This window comes from Oncorhynchus keta, unplaced genomic scaffold (genome assembly GCF_023373465.1).
Source record: "Oncorhynchus keta strain PuntledgeMale-10-30-2019 unplaced genomic scaffold, Oket_V2 Un_scaffold_2576_pilon_pilon, whole genome shotgun sequence".
Lineage (NCBI taxonomy): Eukaryota > Metazoa > Chordata > Actinopteri > Salmoniformes > Salmonidae > Oncorhynchus > Oncorhynchus keta.
The window spans coordinates 137,501-156,424 of NW_026290888.1; the positions used below are offsets into that span (position 1 = coordinate 137,501).

The 18,924-nt window shown below is 40.4% G+C and overlaps 1 protein-coding gene across 1 annotated transcript in view; it reads left to right on the forward strand.

The window, feature by feature from the left end:
• The window catches only part of LOC127928278 (unconventional myosin-XV-like), a 55,969-nt gene that overhangs the window by 28,711 nt on the left and 8,334 nt on the right, over nucleotides 1-18,924 (forward strand). Inside the window, exons 7-12 of the mRNA XM_052515437.1 lie at nucleotides 582-641; nucleotides 3,990-4,065; nucleotides 4,317-4,423; nucleotides 5,467-5,586; nucleotides 14,676-14,745; nucleotides 17,113-17,318. Coding sequence (XP_052371397.1) covers nucleotides 582-641; nucleotides 3,990-4,065; nucleotides 4,317-4,423; nucleotides 5,467-5,586; nucleotides 14,676-14,745; nucleotides 17,113-17,318 — 639 coding nt within the window. The remainder of the gene's footprint in view (nucleotides 1-581; nucleotides 642-3,989; nucleotides 4,066-4,316; nucleotides 4,424-5,466; nucleotides 5,587-14,675; nucleotides 14,746-17,112; nucleotides 17,319-18,924) is intronic.

Consider the following 18,924-nt stretch of genomic DNA (forward strand, 5'->3'; position numbering starts at 1 on the left):
CTAAAGACAGCTCCAACCATCCCCTGGTGCTGAACTTCATGTTGAGTTCTAACAGTGTGTTCCTGGTTTCAGGTGTTCTACCCTAAAGACAGCTCCAACCAACCTCATGTTGAGTTATCAGTGTGTTCCTGGTTTCAGGTGTTCTACCCTAAAGACAGCTCCAACCATCCCCTGGTGCTGAACCTCATGTTGAGTTCTAACCTCAGTGTGTTCCTGGTTTCAGGTGTTCTACCCTAAAGACAGCTCCAACCATCCCCTGGTGCTATGTGTTCTTAAAGACAGCTCCAACCATCCACCTGGTGCTGGACCTCATGTTGAGCTCTAACCTCAGTGTGTTCCTGGTTTCAGGTGTTCTACCCTAAAGACAGCTCCAACCATCCCCTGGTGCTATGTGTTCTACCCTAAAGACAGCTCCAACCATCCCCTGGTGCTGAACCTCATGTTGAGTTCTAATCAGTGTGTTCCTCAGGTGTTCTACTGTTCCAACCATATTCCTGTGTTCTACCCTAAAGACAGCTCCAACCATCCCCTGGTGCTGAACCTCATGTTGAGTTCTAACCTCAGTGTGTTCCTGGTTTCAGGTGTTCTACCCTAAAGACAGCTCCAACCATCCCCTGGTGCTGGACCTCATTTTCAAACAGGTGGGACAGTTTTTTTTTAATAACATATTGAATTGGCATAATATACATATTCCTGTATCACTGTTATCATATTCCTGTAACACTGTTATTATATTCCTGTTATCATATTCCTGTATCACTGTTATTATATTCCTGGAACACTGTATCACTGTTATCATATTCCTGGAACACTGTTATCATATTCCTGTATCACTGTTATCATATTCCTGTAACACTGTTATCATATTCCTGTAACACTGTTATCATATTCCTGTATCACTGTTATCATATTCCTGTAACACTGTTATCATATTCCTGTAACACTGTTATCATATTCCTGTAACACTGTTATCATATTCCTGTAACACTGTTATCATATTCCTGTAACACTGTTATCATATTCCTGTAACACTGTTATCATATTCCTGTTATCATATTCCTGTAACACTGTTATCATATTCCTGTAACACTGTTATCATATTCCTGTAACACTGTTATCATATTCCTGTAACACTGTTATCATATTCCTGTTATCATATTCCTGTAACACTGTTATCATATTCCTGTAACACTGTTATCATATTCCTGTAACACTGTTATCATATTCCTGTAACACTGTTATCATATTCCTGTATCACTGTTATCATATTCCTGTAACACTGTTATCATATTCCTGTAACACTGTTATCATATTCCTGTAACACTGTTATCATATTCCTGTAACACTGTTATCATATTCCTGTAACACTGTTATCATATTCCTGTAACACTGTTATCATATTCCTGTAACACTGTTATCATATTCCTGTAACACTGTTATCATATTCCTGTATCACTGTTATCATATTCCTGTAACACTGTTATCATATTCCTGTAACACTGTTATCATATTCCTGTAACACTGTTATCATATTCCTGTAACACTGTTATCATATTCCTGTAACACTGTTATCATATTCCTGTAACACTGTTATCATATTCTGCAACAACACTGTTATCATTGTAACACTGTTATCATATTCCTAATAACACTTAACACTATTCCTATCATATTCCCTGTATCACTGTTATCATATTCCTGTAACACTGTTATCATATTCCTGTAACACTGTTATCATATTCCTGTATCACTGTTATCATATTCCTGTAACACTGTTATCATATTCCTGTAACATCATATTCCTGTAACACTGTTATCATATTCCTGTAACACTGTTATCATATTCCTCTGTTATCTGTTCTGTATCACTGTTATCATATTCCTGTTCACTGTTCTCACTGTTATCATATTCCTGTTATCATATCATCTCCTGTAACACTGTTATCATATTCCTGTATCACTGTTATCATATTCCTGTAACCTGCTATCATATTCCTGTTATCATATTATTGTAACACTGTTATCATATTCTGTAACACTGTTATCATATTCCTGTAACACTGTTATCATATTCCTGTTATCATATCATCCTGTAACTGTTATCATATTCTCCTATTATCCTGTTATCATATTCCTGTAACACTGTTATCATATTCCTATTATCTTTAACACTGTTATCATATTCCTGTATCACTGTTATCATATTCTGTAACACTGTTATCATATTCCTCCTAATTACCGTTATCATATTCCCTAATCACTGTTATCATATTCCTGTAACACTGTTATCATATTCCTGTATCACTGTTATCATATTCCTGTAACACTGCTATCATATTCCTGTCCTGTTATCATCCTCACTGTTATCATATTCCTGCAACACTGTTATCATATTCCTGTAACCTGTTATCATATTCCTGTTAACAACCTGTTATCATATTCCTGTAACACTGTTATCATATTCCTGTTATCTCCTCTCACTCTATCCTCTTCCTGTCTCACTGTTCTCCATATTCCTGTCTCACTGTCCTTATCTCCTTTCTCCTCCACTCCTCATGTTCTCCTCCTCATATTCCTCACTGTTATCTCCTCTGTTCCTCATCTCCCTCTCTCTTCACTCTATCCTCTTCTCCTCCTCATATTCATCCCTCCTCTCTCCTCTATATATAAATAATAAATAGCAATAAATAAATAATAATAATCTAATATAAATATAATAATAAATGATATTAAATAATAATAAATAATAAATAATATAAATGTAATAATAAATAGTATCCAATAAAAATAAATAATCCCAATAATAAATAATAAATAATAATAAATATGTAATAAATATAATAATAAATATAATAATAAATAATAATAATAAATAATAAAAATATAATAAATTTTAAATAAATAATAAATAATAATAAATGTTAATAAATAAAATAATAAATAATATGGTAAATAATAATAAATAAATAATAAATAATAATAAAAATAATGTAGTAATAAGTAAGTGTAATAATAAATCCAATGTAAATAATAAATAAATATCTCCTAATAATAATATAAATAATGTAATAATAAATAAAATAAAAATCTGAAAATTTTTATCATACTATGGTAATAAATAATTTTAAATAAAATAAATAATAATGTATAATAATATATGTAAATAAGTAATAAAAATATGTTTTAAATGTAAAAATAAATAATGTAAATAAATAATAAATAATATGTTAATAAATATAATAATAATAAAATGTAAATAATAATTTAAATAATAAATAATAATAATAAAATAAATCTAATAAATCCTAATAATAAATAATAAATATAAATAAATAAAATAAATAATAATAAAAATATGTAAATAATAAATAAATAATAATAAATAATAAATATAAAAATTAAAATAATAAATCTCCAATCTCTTCTAAAAAAGTAATAATCCTCCAATAGTAATAAATAATAAAATAAATAATAATAAATGAATAAATAATAAATAAATAATAAATAAGTAATAAATCCTAATATAGTAATATTCCTCTCCTAATAATAAATATAATAAATGTAAATCTTAATAAAGTAAAATAAAATAAATAATATAATAATAATAAATAAAAATAAATAAATATAATAATAAATAAATAATAATAAATAAATAAATAATAATAAATAATAAATAAGTAAATAAATAAATAATAAATAATAATAATAAAAATAAATAATAAATATAAATAAATAATAATATCGTAAATAAATAAAAATAAATATGTTAATAAATAATAAATAATAATAAATAAATATATGTGTTCTCTCCTCCCTCCTCTCTCCTCTCTCCTCTCTCCTCCTCTCTCCTCTCTCCTCCTCTCTCTCCTCCTCTCCTCCTCTCTCCTCTCCTCCTCTCTCCTCCTCTCTCCTCTCCTCCTCTCTCCTCTCCTCCTCTCTCCTCCACTCCTCCTCTCTCCTCTCCTCCTCTCTCCTCTTCTCCTCTCCAGATAGTGAGTGACACTCTGTCTCAGGCATGTGTTAGAATCTCCAATCGGGAGAGAATGAAGATGAAGTCTCTGTTTGGTGAGTCAACTACATTACCCACAATGCTCTGGTTTGAAAGAGATACATTTGTTTGTTCACTGAACAATAATTTTTCTTACCGTTGAAATCCTGTGTGGCTCAGTTGGCAAAGCACGGCACTTGCAACACCAGGGTTGTGGGTTCGATTCCCACGTGGGACCAGTATGAAAATGCACTCAGTACTGTCAGATGCTCTGGATAAGAGTGTCTGCTGAATTACTAACGTGTAATAACTGACTCATGTCTAACAGAGAAACGTGGCGTAGAGCGGAACGTGGACGAGGCGGTGAAGAAGGAGGTTGTCACAGTAGCCAAGGAATCCTGGGATATTTATTTCTCATGCCTATTTCCTGCCTCTGTGAGTCACATGACTTCCTGTTGCACCACATGACTTCCTGTTGCACCACATGGCTTCCTGTTGCATCACATGACTTCCTGTTGCACCACATTACTTCCTGTTGCACCACATGACTTCCTGTTGCACCACATGACTTCCTGTTGCACCACATGACTTCCTGTTGCACCACATGACTTCCTGTTGCATCACATTACTTCCTGTTGCACCACATTACTTCCTGTTGCACCACATGACGTCTGGTTGCACCACATGACTTCCTGTTGCACCACATGACTTCCTGTTGCACCACATGACGTCTGGTTGCATCACATGACTTCCTGTTGCACCACATGACTTCCTGTTGCACCACATGACTTCCTGTTGCATCACATTACTTCCTGTTGCACCACATGACTTCCTGTTGCACCACATGACTTCCTGTTGCACCACATGACTTCCTGTTGCATCACATGACTTCCTGTTGCACCACATGACTTCCTGTTGCACCACATGACTTCCTGTTGCATCACATGACTTCCTGTTGCACCACATGACTTCCTGTTGCACCACATTACTTCCTGTTGCACCACATTACTTCCTCTTGCACCACATGACTTCCTGTTGCACCACATTACTTCCTGTTGCACCACATGACGTCTGGTTGCATCACATGACTTCCTGTTGCACCACATGACTTCCTGTTGCATCACATTACTTCCTGTTGCACCACATTACTTCCTGTTGCACCACATGACTTCCTGTTGCACCACATGACTTCCTGTTGCACCACATTACGTCTGGTTGCACCACATGACTTCCTGTTGCACCACATGACTTCCTGTTGCACCACATTACTTCCTGTTGCACCACATGACTTCCTGTTGCACCACATTACTTTCCTGTTGCACCACATTACTGTGGTGTGTGTGTGTGTGTGTGTGTGTGTGTGTGTGTGTGTGTGTGTGTGTGTGTGTGTGTGTGTGTGTGTGTGTGTGTGTGTGTGTGTGTGTGTGTGTGTGTGTGTGTGTGTGTGTGTGTGTGTGTGTGTGTGTGTGTGTGTGTAGGGTAGTGCAGGTACAGGTGTACAGGTGTTGTCCGTGTCTCACACCGGGATCAGGCTCCTGAAGACAGTGAAGAGCAGCACTGACGAAGTCGGACTACTTCAGAGTCCTACGACATTACACGTAGGTTCCTCTACTACTACTACCTTACACTACGTACCTCTAACCCTACTAGACACTCGTACCCTCTAACCCTACTACTACCTTACACTACTGTGGTCCTCTAACCCTACTACTACCTTACAGACCTACCTGGCCTAACCCTACTACTACCTTACACGTGGGTTCGATCCCCTACTACTGCCTTACACTACGTGCCTCTAACCCTACTACTACCTTACACTAGCCTACCTATAATGGCTCTAACCCTACTACTATATACACTACGTACCTCTAACCCCTACTATTACCTTACACACGTAGGTTTCTCTAACCCTACTACTACCTTACACGTGGGTACCTCTAACCTCTACCCTGGGTACTACACTGCACGTACCTACCTCTAACCCTACTACTGCACTACACTACGTACCTCTAACCCTAATACTAACCCTACTAACCCTAACACTAACCCTACTACTACCTTACACTACGTGCCTCTAACCCTACTATACCTTACACGTACCTCTACTACTACTAACACTAACCCTACATAGGTACCTCTAGCCCTCTTTACTACGTACCTCTAACACTACGTACCTTACTAGGTTCCCTACTACTACTACTGCCTCTACACGTATGGGTACCTCTAACCCTACTAACTACCTTACCTTTTACCTAACCCTACTATACCTTACACTCACTACCTCTAACCCTACTACTACCTTACACTACTAACCCTACTACTAGTAACCTTTACACTACGTACCTCTAACCCTACTAATAACCTTACACTATGTACTCCTAACCCTAATACTACCTTACACTACGTACCTCTAACCCTACTACTACCTTACACTACGTACCTCTAACCCTACTACTGCCTTACACTACGTACTAACCCTACTGCTACCTTACACTACGTCTACCTCTAACCCTAACACTAACCCTACTACCTTACACTACGTACCTCTAACCCTCTAACCCTAGTACTAGGTTACACTACTACGTACCTCTAACCTCTAACCATACTACTACCTTACACTACCTACCTCTAACCCTAATTTAACCCTCTACTACTACTACTGCCTTACACTACTATTACCTCTAACCCTACTTTTAACCTACACTACTACCTCTAACCCTACTAATACCTTAACCCTACTACACTAACCCTACTACTACCTTACACTCTACCTCTAACCCTACTACTACCTTATTCTGTGTAGGTTCCCTCTACCTTACACTACCTACCTGTCTAACCCTAACACTAACCCTAATACTACCTTACACTAACCTACCTCTAACCCTACTACTAACCAAGGCTACACAGGTCAAACAGGTAACCTCTACTACTAACCCTACTACCTTACACTACCTAACCCTACTACGACCTACACGCACCTCTAACCCTACTACTACCTTACACTACGTACCTCTAACCCTACTACTACCTTACACGCTAGGTTCCTCTACTACTACTACTGCCTTACACGTATTTGCCTTAACCTAACACTAACCCTACTACTACCTTACACTACTGGTGCCTCTAACCCTAACTACGCTTACACTAGGTTCCTTTACTACTACTGGGACTGCCTTACACGTAGGTACCTCTAACCCTACTAATACCTTACACTATCGTGTCTCAGCCACTAACCCTACTGGTCTTACACTACGTACCTCTCTGCTTCATCACTGAGATCCTACACTGAGAAACTTCAATCCTTAACACACTACTAGAAACACAATACTAAATACTAACACACTTACTGTTCTCAGCCTGGCTAACCACACTACCAGAACCACACGCGGACATCCTTGCCATCTTCTAATACTACCTTCAAACATGCTATTAAATCTACCAATGAGAAACACTACTAAATAGCCTAACACACTACAGGTCAGAACATCAACTGCTACTAAATACTAACACACTACTAGAAACACAATACTAAATACTATTAACACACTACTAGAAACACAATACTAAATACTAACACACTACTAGAACCACAATACTAAATACTAACACACTACTAGAACCAATACTACTACTAGAAACACAATACTAAATACTAACACACTACTAGAAACACAATACTAAATACTAACACACACTACTAGAAACACAATACTAAATACTAACACACTACCAGAACCACAATACTAAATACTAACACACTACTAGAAACACAATACTAAATACTAACACACTACTAGAAACACACGCTGCTAAATACTAACACACTATTACTAGAAACACTACTAAATACTAAACACACTACTAGAACCACTACTAAATACTAACACACTACTAGAACACAATACTAAATACTAACACACTACTAGAACACAATACTAAATACTAACACACTACTAGAAACACAATACTAAATACTAACACACTACTAGAACCACAATACTAAATACTAACACACTACTAGAACACAATACTAAATACTAACACACTACTAGAACCACAGGCAACACATCTAACACACTACTAGAACCACAATACTAGACTAACACACTACTAGAACTACAATACTAAATACTAACCACTACTAAAGAAACACAATACTAAATACTAACACACTACTAGAAACCACAATACTAAATACTAACACACTACTAGAACCACAATACTAAATACTAACACACTACTAGAACACAATACTAAATACTAACACACTACTAGAAACACAATACTAAATACTAACACACTACTAGAACCACAATACTAAATACTAACACACTACCTCTAGAAACACAATACTAAATACTAACACACTACTAGAACCACAATACTAAATACTAAACACACTACTAGAAACACAATACTAAATACTAACACACTACTAGAACCACAATACTAAATACTAACACACTACTAGAAACACAATACTAAATACTAACACACTACTAGGTTCACAATACTAAATACTAACACACTACTAGAACCACTACCCTAAAACCCACTACTAGATACTAAATACTAACACTACTACTAGAAACACTAATACTAAATACTAACACACTACGTTATTTCTCTTTGTCCTAAATAGTTATTCTGTGTTTATGTGTCTCCATAGTTACGGTGTCTCTCTGTCTCCGTAGAACGCGGACATCCTTTTTCTGACCGTACCTTCAGGAACATGCTAAGTTTAATCTGACCAATGAGAACCACAATTCTAAATTCTCAACACAGGCTACTAGTCAAACACATCGTAACTGCTTCATCACTGAGATCACTAGGTAGAAACACAATACTAAATACTAACACACTACTAGAAACACAATACTAAATACTAACACACTACTAGAAACACAATACTAAATACTAACACACTACTAGAACCACAATACTAAATACTAACACACTACTAGAACCACAATACTAAATACTAACACACTACTAGAAACACAATACTAAATACTAACACACTACTAGAAACACAATACTAAACTAACACACTACTAGAAACACAATACTAAATACTAACACACTACTAGAACCACAATACTAAATACTAACACACTACTAGAACCACAATACTAAATACTAACACACTACTAGAAACACAATACTAAATACTAACACACTACTAGAAACACAATACTAAATACTAACACACTACTAGAAACACAATACTAAATACTAACACACTACTAGAACCACAATACTAAATGCTAACACACTACTAGAACCACAATACTAAATACTAACAACACTACTAGAAACACAATACTAAATACTAACACACTACTAGAACACAATACTAAATACTAACACACTACTAGAACCACAATACTAAATACTAAACACACTACTAGAACCACAATACTAAATACTAACACACTACTAGAACCACCATACTAAATACTAACACACTACTAGAACCACAATACTAAATACTAACACACTACTAGAACCACAATACTAAATACTAACACACTACTAGAACCACAATACTAAATACTAACACACTACTAGAACCACAATACTAAATACTAACACTACTAGAAACACAATACTAAATACTAACACTACTAGGAAACACAATACTAAATACTAACACACTACTAGAAACAATACTAAATACTAACACACTACTAGAACCACAATACTAAATACTAACACACTACTAGAAACACAATACTAAATACTAACACACTACTAGAAACCACAATACTAAATACTAACACACTACTAGAAACAATACTAAATACTAACACACTACTAGAAACACAATACTAAATACTAACACACTACTAGAAACACAATATTAAATACTAACACACTACTAGAACCACAATACTAAATACTAACACACTACTAGAACCACAATACTAAATACTAACACACTACTAGAAACAATACTAAATACTAACACACTACTAGAAACACAATACTAAATACTAACACACTACTAGAACCACAATACTAAATGCTAACACTACTGCTAGAAACACAATACTAAATACTAACACACTACTAGAACCACAATACTAAATACTAACACTACTAGAACACAATGCTAAATACTACACGCTGCTGAAACCACAATACTAAATGCTAACACACTACTAGAAACACAATACTAAATACTAACACACTACTAGAACCACAATACTAAATACTAACACACTACTAGAAACCACAATACTAAATACTAACACACTACTAGAACCACAATACTAAATACTAACACACTACTAGAAGACAATACTAAATACTAACACACTACTAGAACCACAATACTAAATACTAACACACTACTAGAAACCACAATACTAAATGCTAACACACTACTAGAACCACAATACTAAATACTAACACACTACTAGAACCACAATACTAAATACTAACACACTACTAGAACCACAATACTAAATACTAACACACTACTAGAAACACAATACTAAATACTAACACACTACTAGAACCACAATACTAAATACTAACACACTACTAGAACCACAATACTAAATACTAACACACGACTAGAAACACAATACTAAATACTAACACACTACTAGAACCACAATACTAAATACTACAATTTAATATCTCTGATAAGGGATGTGGCTCTACCATTTAATATCTCTGATAAGGGATGAGGCTCTACCATTTAATATCTCTGATAAGGGATGTGGCTCTACCATTTAATATCTCTGATAATGGATGTGGCTCTACCATTTAATATCTCTGATAAGGGATGTGGCTCTACCATTTAATATCTCTGATAAGGGATGTGGCTCTACAATTTAATATCTCTGATAAGGGATGTGGCTCTACCATTTAATATCTCTGATAAGGGATGTGGCTCTACCATTTAATATCTCTGATAAGGGGGATCTCTGATGGTTCTACAATTTAATATCTCTGATAAGGGATGTGGCTCTACCATTTAATATCTCTAATAAGGGATGTGGCTCTACCATTTAATATCTCTGATAAGGGATGTGGCTCTACCATTTAATATCTCTGATAAGGGATGTGGCTCTACCATTTAATATCTCTGATAAGGGATGTGGCTCTACCATTTAATATCTCTGATAAGGGATGTGGCTCTACCATTTAATATCTCTGATAAGGGATGTGGCTCTACCATTTAATATCTCTGATAAGGGATGTGGCTCTACCATTTAATATCTCTGATAACGGATGTGGCTCTACCATTTAATATCTCTGATAAGGGATGTGGCTCTACCATTTAATATCTCTGATAAGGGATGTGGCTCTACCATTTAATATCTCTGATAAGGGATGTGGCTCTACCATTTAATATCTCTGATAAGGGATGTGGCTCTACCATTTAATATCTCTGATAAGGGATGTGGCTCTACCATTTAATATCTCTGATAAGGGATGTGGCTCTACCATTTAATATCTCTGATAAGGGATGTGGCTCTACCATTTAATATCTCTGATAAGGGATGTGGCTCTACCATTTAATATCTCTGATAAGGGATGTGGCTCTACCATTTAATATCTCTGATAAGGGATGTGGCTCTACCATTTAATATCTCTGATAAGGGATGTGGCTCTACCATTTAATATCTCTGATAAGGGATGTGGCTCTACCATTTAATATCTCTGATAAGGGATGTGGCTCTACCATTTAATATCTCTGATAAGGGATGTGGCTCTACCATTTAATATCTCTGATAAGGGATGTGGCTCTACCATTTAATATCTCTGATAAGGGATGTGGCTCTACCATTTAATATCTCTGATAAGGGATGTGGCTCTACCATTTAATATCTCTGATAAGGGATGTGGCTCTACCATTTAATATCTCTGATAAGGGATGTGGCTCTACCATTTAATATCTCTGATAAGGGATGTGGCTCTACCATTTAATATCTCTGATAAGGGATGTGGCTCTACCATTTAATATCTCTGATAAGGGATGTGGCTCTACCATTTAATATCTCTGATAAGGGATGTGGCTCTACCATTTAATATCTCTGATAAGGGATGTGGCTCTACCATTTAATATCTCTGATAAGGGATGTGGCTCTACCATTTAATATCTCTGATAAGGGATGTGGCTCTACCATTTAATATCTCTGATAAGGGATGTGGCTCTACCATTTAATATCTCTGATAAGGGATGTGGCTCTACCATTTAATATCTCTGATAAGGGATGTGGCTCTACCATTTAATATCTCTGATAAGGGATGTGGCTCTACCATTTAATATCTCTGATAAGGGATGTGGCTCTACCATTTAATATCTCTGATAAGGGATGTGGCTCTACCATTTAATATCTCTGATAAGGGATGTGGCTCTACCATTTAATATCTCTGATAAGGGATGTGGCTCTACCATTTAATATCTCTGATAGGGATGTGGCTCTACCATTTAATATCTCTGATAATGTGGGATGTGGCTCTACCATTTAATATCTCTGATAAGGGATGTGGCTCTACCATTTAATATCTCTGATAAGGGATGTGGCTCTACCATTTAATATCTCTGATAAGGGATGTGGCTCTACCATTTAATATCTCTGATAAGGGATGTGGCTCTACCATTTAATATCTCTGATAATGGATGTGGCTCTACCATTTAATATCTCTGATAAGGGATGTGGCTCTACCATTTAATATCTCTGATAAGGGATGTGGCTCTACCATTTAATATCTCTGATAAGGGATGTGGCTCTACAATTTAATATCTCTGATAAGGGATGTGGCTCTACCATTTAATATCTCTGATAAGGGATGTGGCTCTACCATTTAATATCTCTGATAAGGGATGTGGCTCTACCATTTAATATCTCTGATAAGGGATGTGGCTCTACCATTTAATATCTCTGATAAGGGATGTGGCTCTACCATTTAATATCTCTGATAAGGGATGTGGCTCTACCATTTAATATCTCTGATAAGGGATGTGGCTCTACCATTTAATATCTCTGATAAGGGATGTGGCTCTATCATTTAATATCTCTGATAAGGGATGTGGCTCTACCATTTAATATCTCTGATAAGGGATGGCTCTACCATTTAATATCTATGATAAGGGATGGCTCTACCATTTAATATCTCTGATAAGGGATGTGGCTCTACCATTTAATATCTCTGATAAGGGATGTGGCTCTACCATTTAATATCTCTGATAAGGGATGTGGCTCTACCATTTAATATCTCTGATAATTGATGTGGCTCTACCATTTAATATCTCTGATAAGGGATGTGGCTCTACCATTTAATATCTCTGATAAGGGATGTGGCTCTACCATTTAATATCTCTGATAAGGGATGTGGCTCTACCATTTAATATCTCTGATAAGGGATTTGTTGTTTTGTTATCAGAAATTTAATATCTCCCTACCCCTATTCCGCCCCCCTCTCCCTCCTCCTCTCCCCTCTCTCCCCCCTCTCCCCCTCTCCCTCCTCCTCTCCCCTCTCCCCCTTTCCCTCCTCCTCTCCCCTCCCTCCCCCCCTCTCCCCCTCCTCCCCCTCCTCCTCCCCCTCTCCTCTCCCTCTCCCTCCCTCCTCTCCCTCTCCCCCCCCCCTACCCTCCCCCCTCCCCCCTCCTATTCACCCTCCCCCTCTCCCTCCTCCTCTCCCCTCCTCCCCCTCTCCCCCTCCTCCCCCTCTCCCTCTCCTCTCCCCTCCTCCCCTCTCCTTCCCCTATCCCTCCTCCTCTCCCCTCCTCCCCAGATCCCCCCTCCTATTCCCCTCCCCTCTCCCTCCTCCTCTCTCCCTCCCCTCTCCCCCTCCTCTCCCCCTCCCCCCCCTCTCCTCCTCCCTCCCTCCTCCCCCTCCTCCCCCTCTCCCCCTCCCTCCCCGCCTCCCTCCCCCCCCTCCCCCTCCCTCCTCCTCTCCCCCTCCCCCTCCCCCTCTCCCTCCTCCTCTCCCCTCTCCCCCTCCCTCCCCCCTCTCCCCTCCTCCTCTCCCCTCTCCCCCTCCTCCCCCTCCTCTCCTCCCCTCCCCCCCTCTCCCCTCTCCCTATCCTCCTCCCCCTCTCCCTCCCTCTCCCCCTCCTCCCTCTCCCTCCCCTCTCCCCCTCCCCCTCTCCCTCCTCCTCCACCCTCCTCCCCCTCTCCCTCCTCCTCCCCCCTCCCTCTCCTCCTCCCCCTCCCCCTCTCCTCCCCCTCTCCCCCCTCCTGTCCCTCCCCTCCCCTCTCCCCTCCTAAAGGTGACTCCCCCTCTCCCTGCAAGTCTCCCTCCTCCTCCTCCTCTCCCTCCTCCTCTCCCCTCTCCCTCCCCCTCTCCCCATCCTCTCCTCCTCCTCCCCCTGAAGAGAGTGTGCCCTACCCCTCCCCCTCTGTGTCCTCCTCTCCCTCCTCCTCTCCCCTCTCCCTCCCCTCTCCTCCTCCTCTCCCCCTCCCCCTCCTCTCCCCTCTCCCTCCCCCTCCCCCCCTCCCCCCCTCTCCCTCCTGTCTTCCTCCCCTCTCCCTCCTCCTCCTCTTCCCCCTCCCCCTCTCCTCTCTCTCTCCCTCTCCCTCCCCCTCTCCCCCTCCTCCCCCCTCTCCCCTCCTCCATCTCCTCCCTACCTCTCCCTCCCACCTCTCTCCTCTCCCCCTCCTCCTCTCCCATCTCGCTCCCCCTCTCCCCTCCACCTCATCCCCTCTCTCCCCTCCTCTTCCAGGACTCTGAGTATGTGGTAGCAGAGCGTCCTCGTGACAGACTCAGCTCTCCTCTGCTCGCTTTCCATAAAGGTGACATCATCAGGCTGCAAGTCCAGAAGGACTGGAAAGGGTGAGCCCCGCCCCTCCCCCATACACACTGATGACATCACAGCCCTACACACATACGGCCTCCAATCTGTGTGTGTGTGTGTGTGTGTGTGTGTGTGTGTGTGTGTGTGTGTGTGTGTGTGTGTGTGTGTGTGTGTGTGTGTGTGTGTGTGTGTGTGTGTGTGTTACAGGATACAGCTACGGCTCTGTTGTGAGGAAGAAGGTGATGTTTCTGGAGGAGATGAAGAGAGACACGCCAGACTTTGGTGAGACGACATCTCTCTCTCCTCTTCCTCCACGTCATCTCTCTCCTCTTCCTCCACGTCATCTCTCTCTCCTCTTCCTCCACCTCATCTCTCTCCTCTTCATCTCTCTCCTCTTCCTCCACCTCATCTCTCTCCTCTTCCTCCACCTCATCTCTCTCTCCTCTTCCTCCACCTCATCTCTCATCTCTCTCCTCTTCCTCCACCTCATCTCTCTCCTCTTCCTCCACCTCATCTCTCTCTCCTCTTCCTCCACCTCATCTCTCTCCTCTTCCTCCACCTCATCTCTCTCTCCTCTTCCTCCACCTCATCTCTCCTCTTCCTCCACCTCATCTCTCTCCTCTTCCTCCACCTCATCTCTCTCCTCTTCCTCCACCTCATCTCTCTCCTCTTCCTTCACCTCATCTCTCTCCTCTTCCTCCACCTCATCTCTCTCCTCTTCCTCCACCTCATCTCTCTCCTCTTCCTCCACCTCATCTCTCTCTCCTCTTCCTCCACCTCATCTCTCTCTTCCTCCACCTCATCTCTCTCCTCTTCCTCCACCTCATCTCTCCTCTTCCTCCACCTCATCTCTCTCCTCTTCATCTCTCTCCTCTTCCTCCACCTCATCTCTCCTCTTCCTCCACCTCATCTCTCTCTCCTCTTCCTCCACCTCATCTCTCTCCTCTTCCTCCACCTCATCTTCTCCTCTTCCTCCACCTCATCTCTCTCCCTCTTCCTCCACCTCATCTCCTCTTCATCTCCTCTTCCTCCTTCATCTCTCTCCTCTTCCTCCACCTCATCTCTCTCTCTCTTCCTCCACCTCATCTCTCTCCTCTTCCTCCACCTCATCTCTCTCCTCTTGCTCCACCTCATCTCTCTCCTCTCCTCCATCATCTCTCTCCTCTTCCTCCACCTCATCTCTCCTCTTCCTCCACCTCATCTCTCTCCTCTTCATCTCTCTCCTCTTCCTCCACCTCATCTCTCTCCTCTCCTTCATCTCTCTCCTCTTCCTCACTCCATCATCTCTCCTCTTCCTCCACCTCATCTCTCTCCTTCCTTCATCTCTCTCCTCTTCCTCCACCTCATCTCTCTCCTCTTCCTCCACCTCATCTCTTCCTCCACCTCATCTCTCTCCTCTTCATCTCCTCCTCTTCCTCCACCTCCACCTCTCTCTCTCCTCTTCCTCCACCTCATCTCTCTCCTCTTCCTTCACCTCATCTCCTCTCCTCTTCCTCCACCTCATCTCTCTCCTCTTCCTCCACCTCATCTCTCCTCTTCCTCCACCTCATCTCTCTTCATCTTCCTTCACCTCATCTCTCTCCCTCTTCCTCCACCTCATCTCTCTCCTCTTCATCTTTCTCTTCTCTTCCTCCACCTCATCTCTCTCCTCTTCCTCCACCTCATCTCTCTTCCTCCACTTCATCTCTCCTCCTCTCTCTCCTTCTTCATCTCTCTCTCATCTCTCCACCTCATTCTCTCCACCTCATCTCTCTCCTCTTCCTCCACCTCATCTCTCTCCTCTCTCCTCCACCTCATCTCTCCTCTTCCTCCACCTCATCTCTCCTCCACCTCATCTCTCTCCTCTTCCTCCACCTCATCTCTCCATCCATCTCTCCTGTGTGTTTCTCTGTCTGTTCCTCCACCTCATCTCTCTCTCCTCTCTCTCCTCTTCATCTCATCTCCTCTCTCTCCACCTCATCTCTCTCCACCTCATCTCTCTCTCTTGCTCCACCTCATCTCTCTCCTCTTCATCTCTCTCTCTCCTCTCTCCACCTCATCTCTCTCTTCTCCACCTCATCTCTCTCTCTTCCTCTTGCTCCACCTCATCTCTCCACCTCATCTCTCTCCTCTTCATCTCTCTCCTCTCCTCCACCTCATCTCTCTCCACCTCATCTCTCTCCTCTTCCTCCACCTCATCTCTCCATCCGTCTCTCCTGTGTGTGTTTCCTGTCTGTTCCTCCACCTCATCTCTCTCCTCTTCCTCCACCTCATCTCTCTCCTCTTCATCTCTCTCCTCTCTCTCCTCTTCATCTCTCTCCTCTTCCTCCACCTCATCTCTCCATCCGTCTCTCCTGTGTGTGTTTCCTGTCTGTTGTTCTACCAGGTTGGAAGTTTGGAGGGGTGTTTGGTCGTGCAGGGGCGTTCCCGACAGATTGTGTCCGTCCCGTCGCCGCCCCTGACTTCCTGCCCCTCCCGGTCGACCGCAGGGCGGAGCTTAAAGGAGGAGCAGGGCGGGTTGCCGTGACATCAGCTATGGCTGTGGCCGTGGCGTCCAGCGCGGCCGCTCACGAGATAGACCCAACCCTGGAGGTGCACACTGATACACCAGATAGACACACTGTAGTACACCAGATAGACCCCACCCTGGAGGTGCACACTGATACACACACTGTAGTACACCAGATAGACCCAGACCCTGGAGTATACACTGTACTGTACTAATATACACTGATACACTACATACACTGTACTGCCATACTAGTAGTATACTACTGTACTACTGTACTAATATACCCATACCCTGCACTAGTATACTACTGTACATATACTACTATACTAGATATACTACTATACTACTGTACATAGTATACACTGTACTAGTATACCAGATAGACTAGTATACTACTATACTAATATACATACACTGTAGTATACTACTGTATAGACCCATACCCTATAGGTGCATACTGATGTATACACTGTACTACAGATAGACTATACTAGGTATACTACTGTGCTACTATACTAATATACTACTGTACTACTATACTACTGTACTAATATACTACTGTACTACTGTACTACTATACTACTATACTACTGTACTACTGTACTACTATACTACTGTACTACTGTACTAATATACTAATATACTAATATACTACTGTACTACTGTACTACTATACTACTGTACTACTGTACTAATATACTACTATACTACTGTACTACTATACTACTATACTACTGCACTACTATACTACTGTACTACTATACTACTATACTACTGTACTACTGTACTAATATACTACTGTACTACTATACTACTACACTACTGTACTACTATACTACTGTACTACTATACTACTGTACTACTATACTACTATACTACTGCACTACTATACTACTGTACTACTATACTACTATACTACTGTACTACTGTACTAATATACTAGTGTACTACTATACTACTGTACTACTATACTACTGTACTACTGTACTAATATACTACTGCACTACTATACTACTATACTACTATAGTACTGTACTACTGTACTAATATACTACTGTACTACTATACTACTGTACTACTGTACTAATATACTACTGTACTACTATACTACTGTACTACTGTACTAATATACTACTATACTACTATACTACTGTACTACTATACTACTGTACTGCTGTACTACTGTACTACTGTACTAATATACTACTATACTACTATACTACTGTACTACTATACTACTGTACTACTGTACTACTGTACTAATATACTACTGTACTAGTATACTACTGTACTACTATACTACTATACTACTATAATACTGTACTACTGTACTACTGTACTAATATACTACTGTACTACTGTACTACTATACTACTGTACTAGTATACTACTGTACTACTATACTACTGTACTACTGTACTAATATACTACTATACTACTGTACTGCCATACTAATGTACTGGTGTACTAGTATATTACTATACTACTGTACTACTGTATACATGTTGCTGTGGTTTAGGAGGGGTTTGATGAGGTTCTAGAGGTCAACGAGAGCGTTCTGTACTACTGTACTACTGTATACATGTTGCTGTGGTTTAGGAGGGGTTTAATGAGGTCCCAGAGGTCAACGAGAGCGTTCTGTACTACTGTACTACTGTATACCTGTTGCTGTGGTTTAGGAGGGGT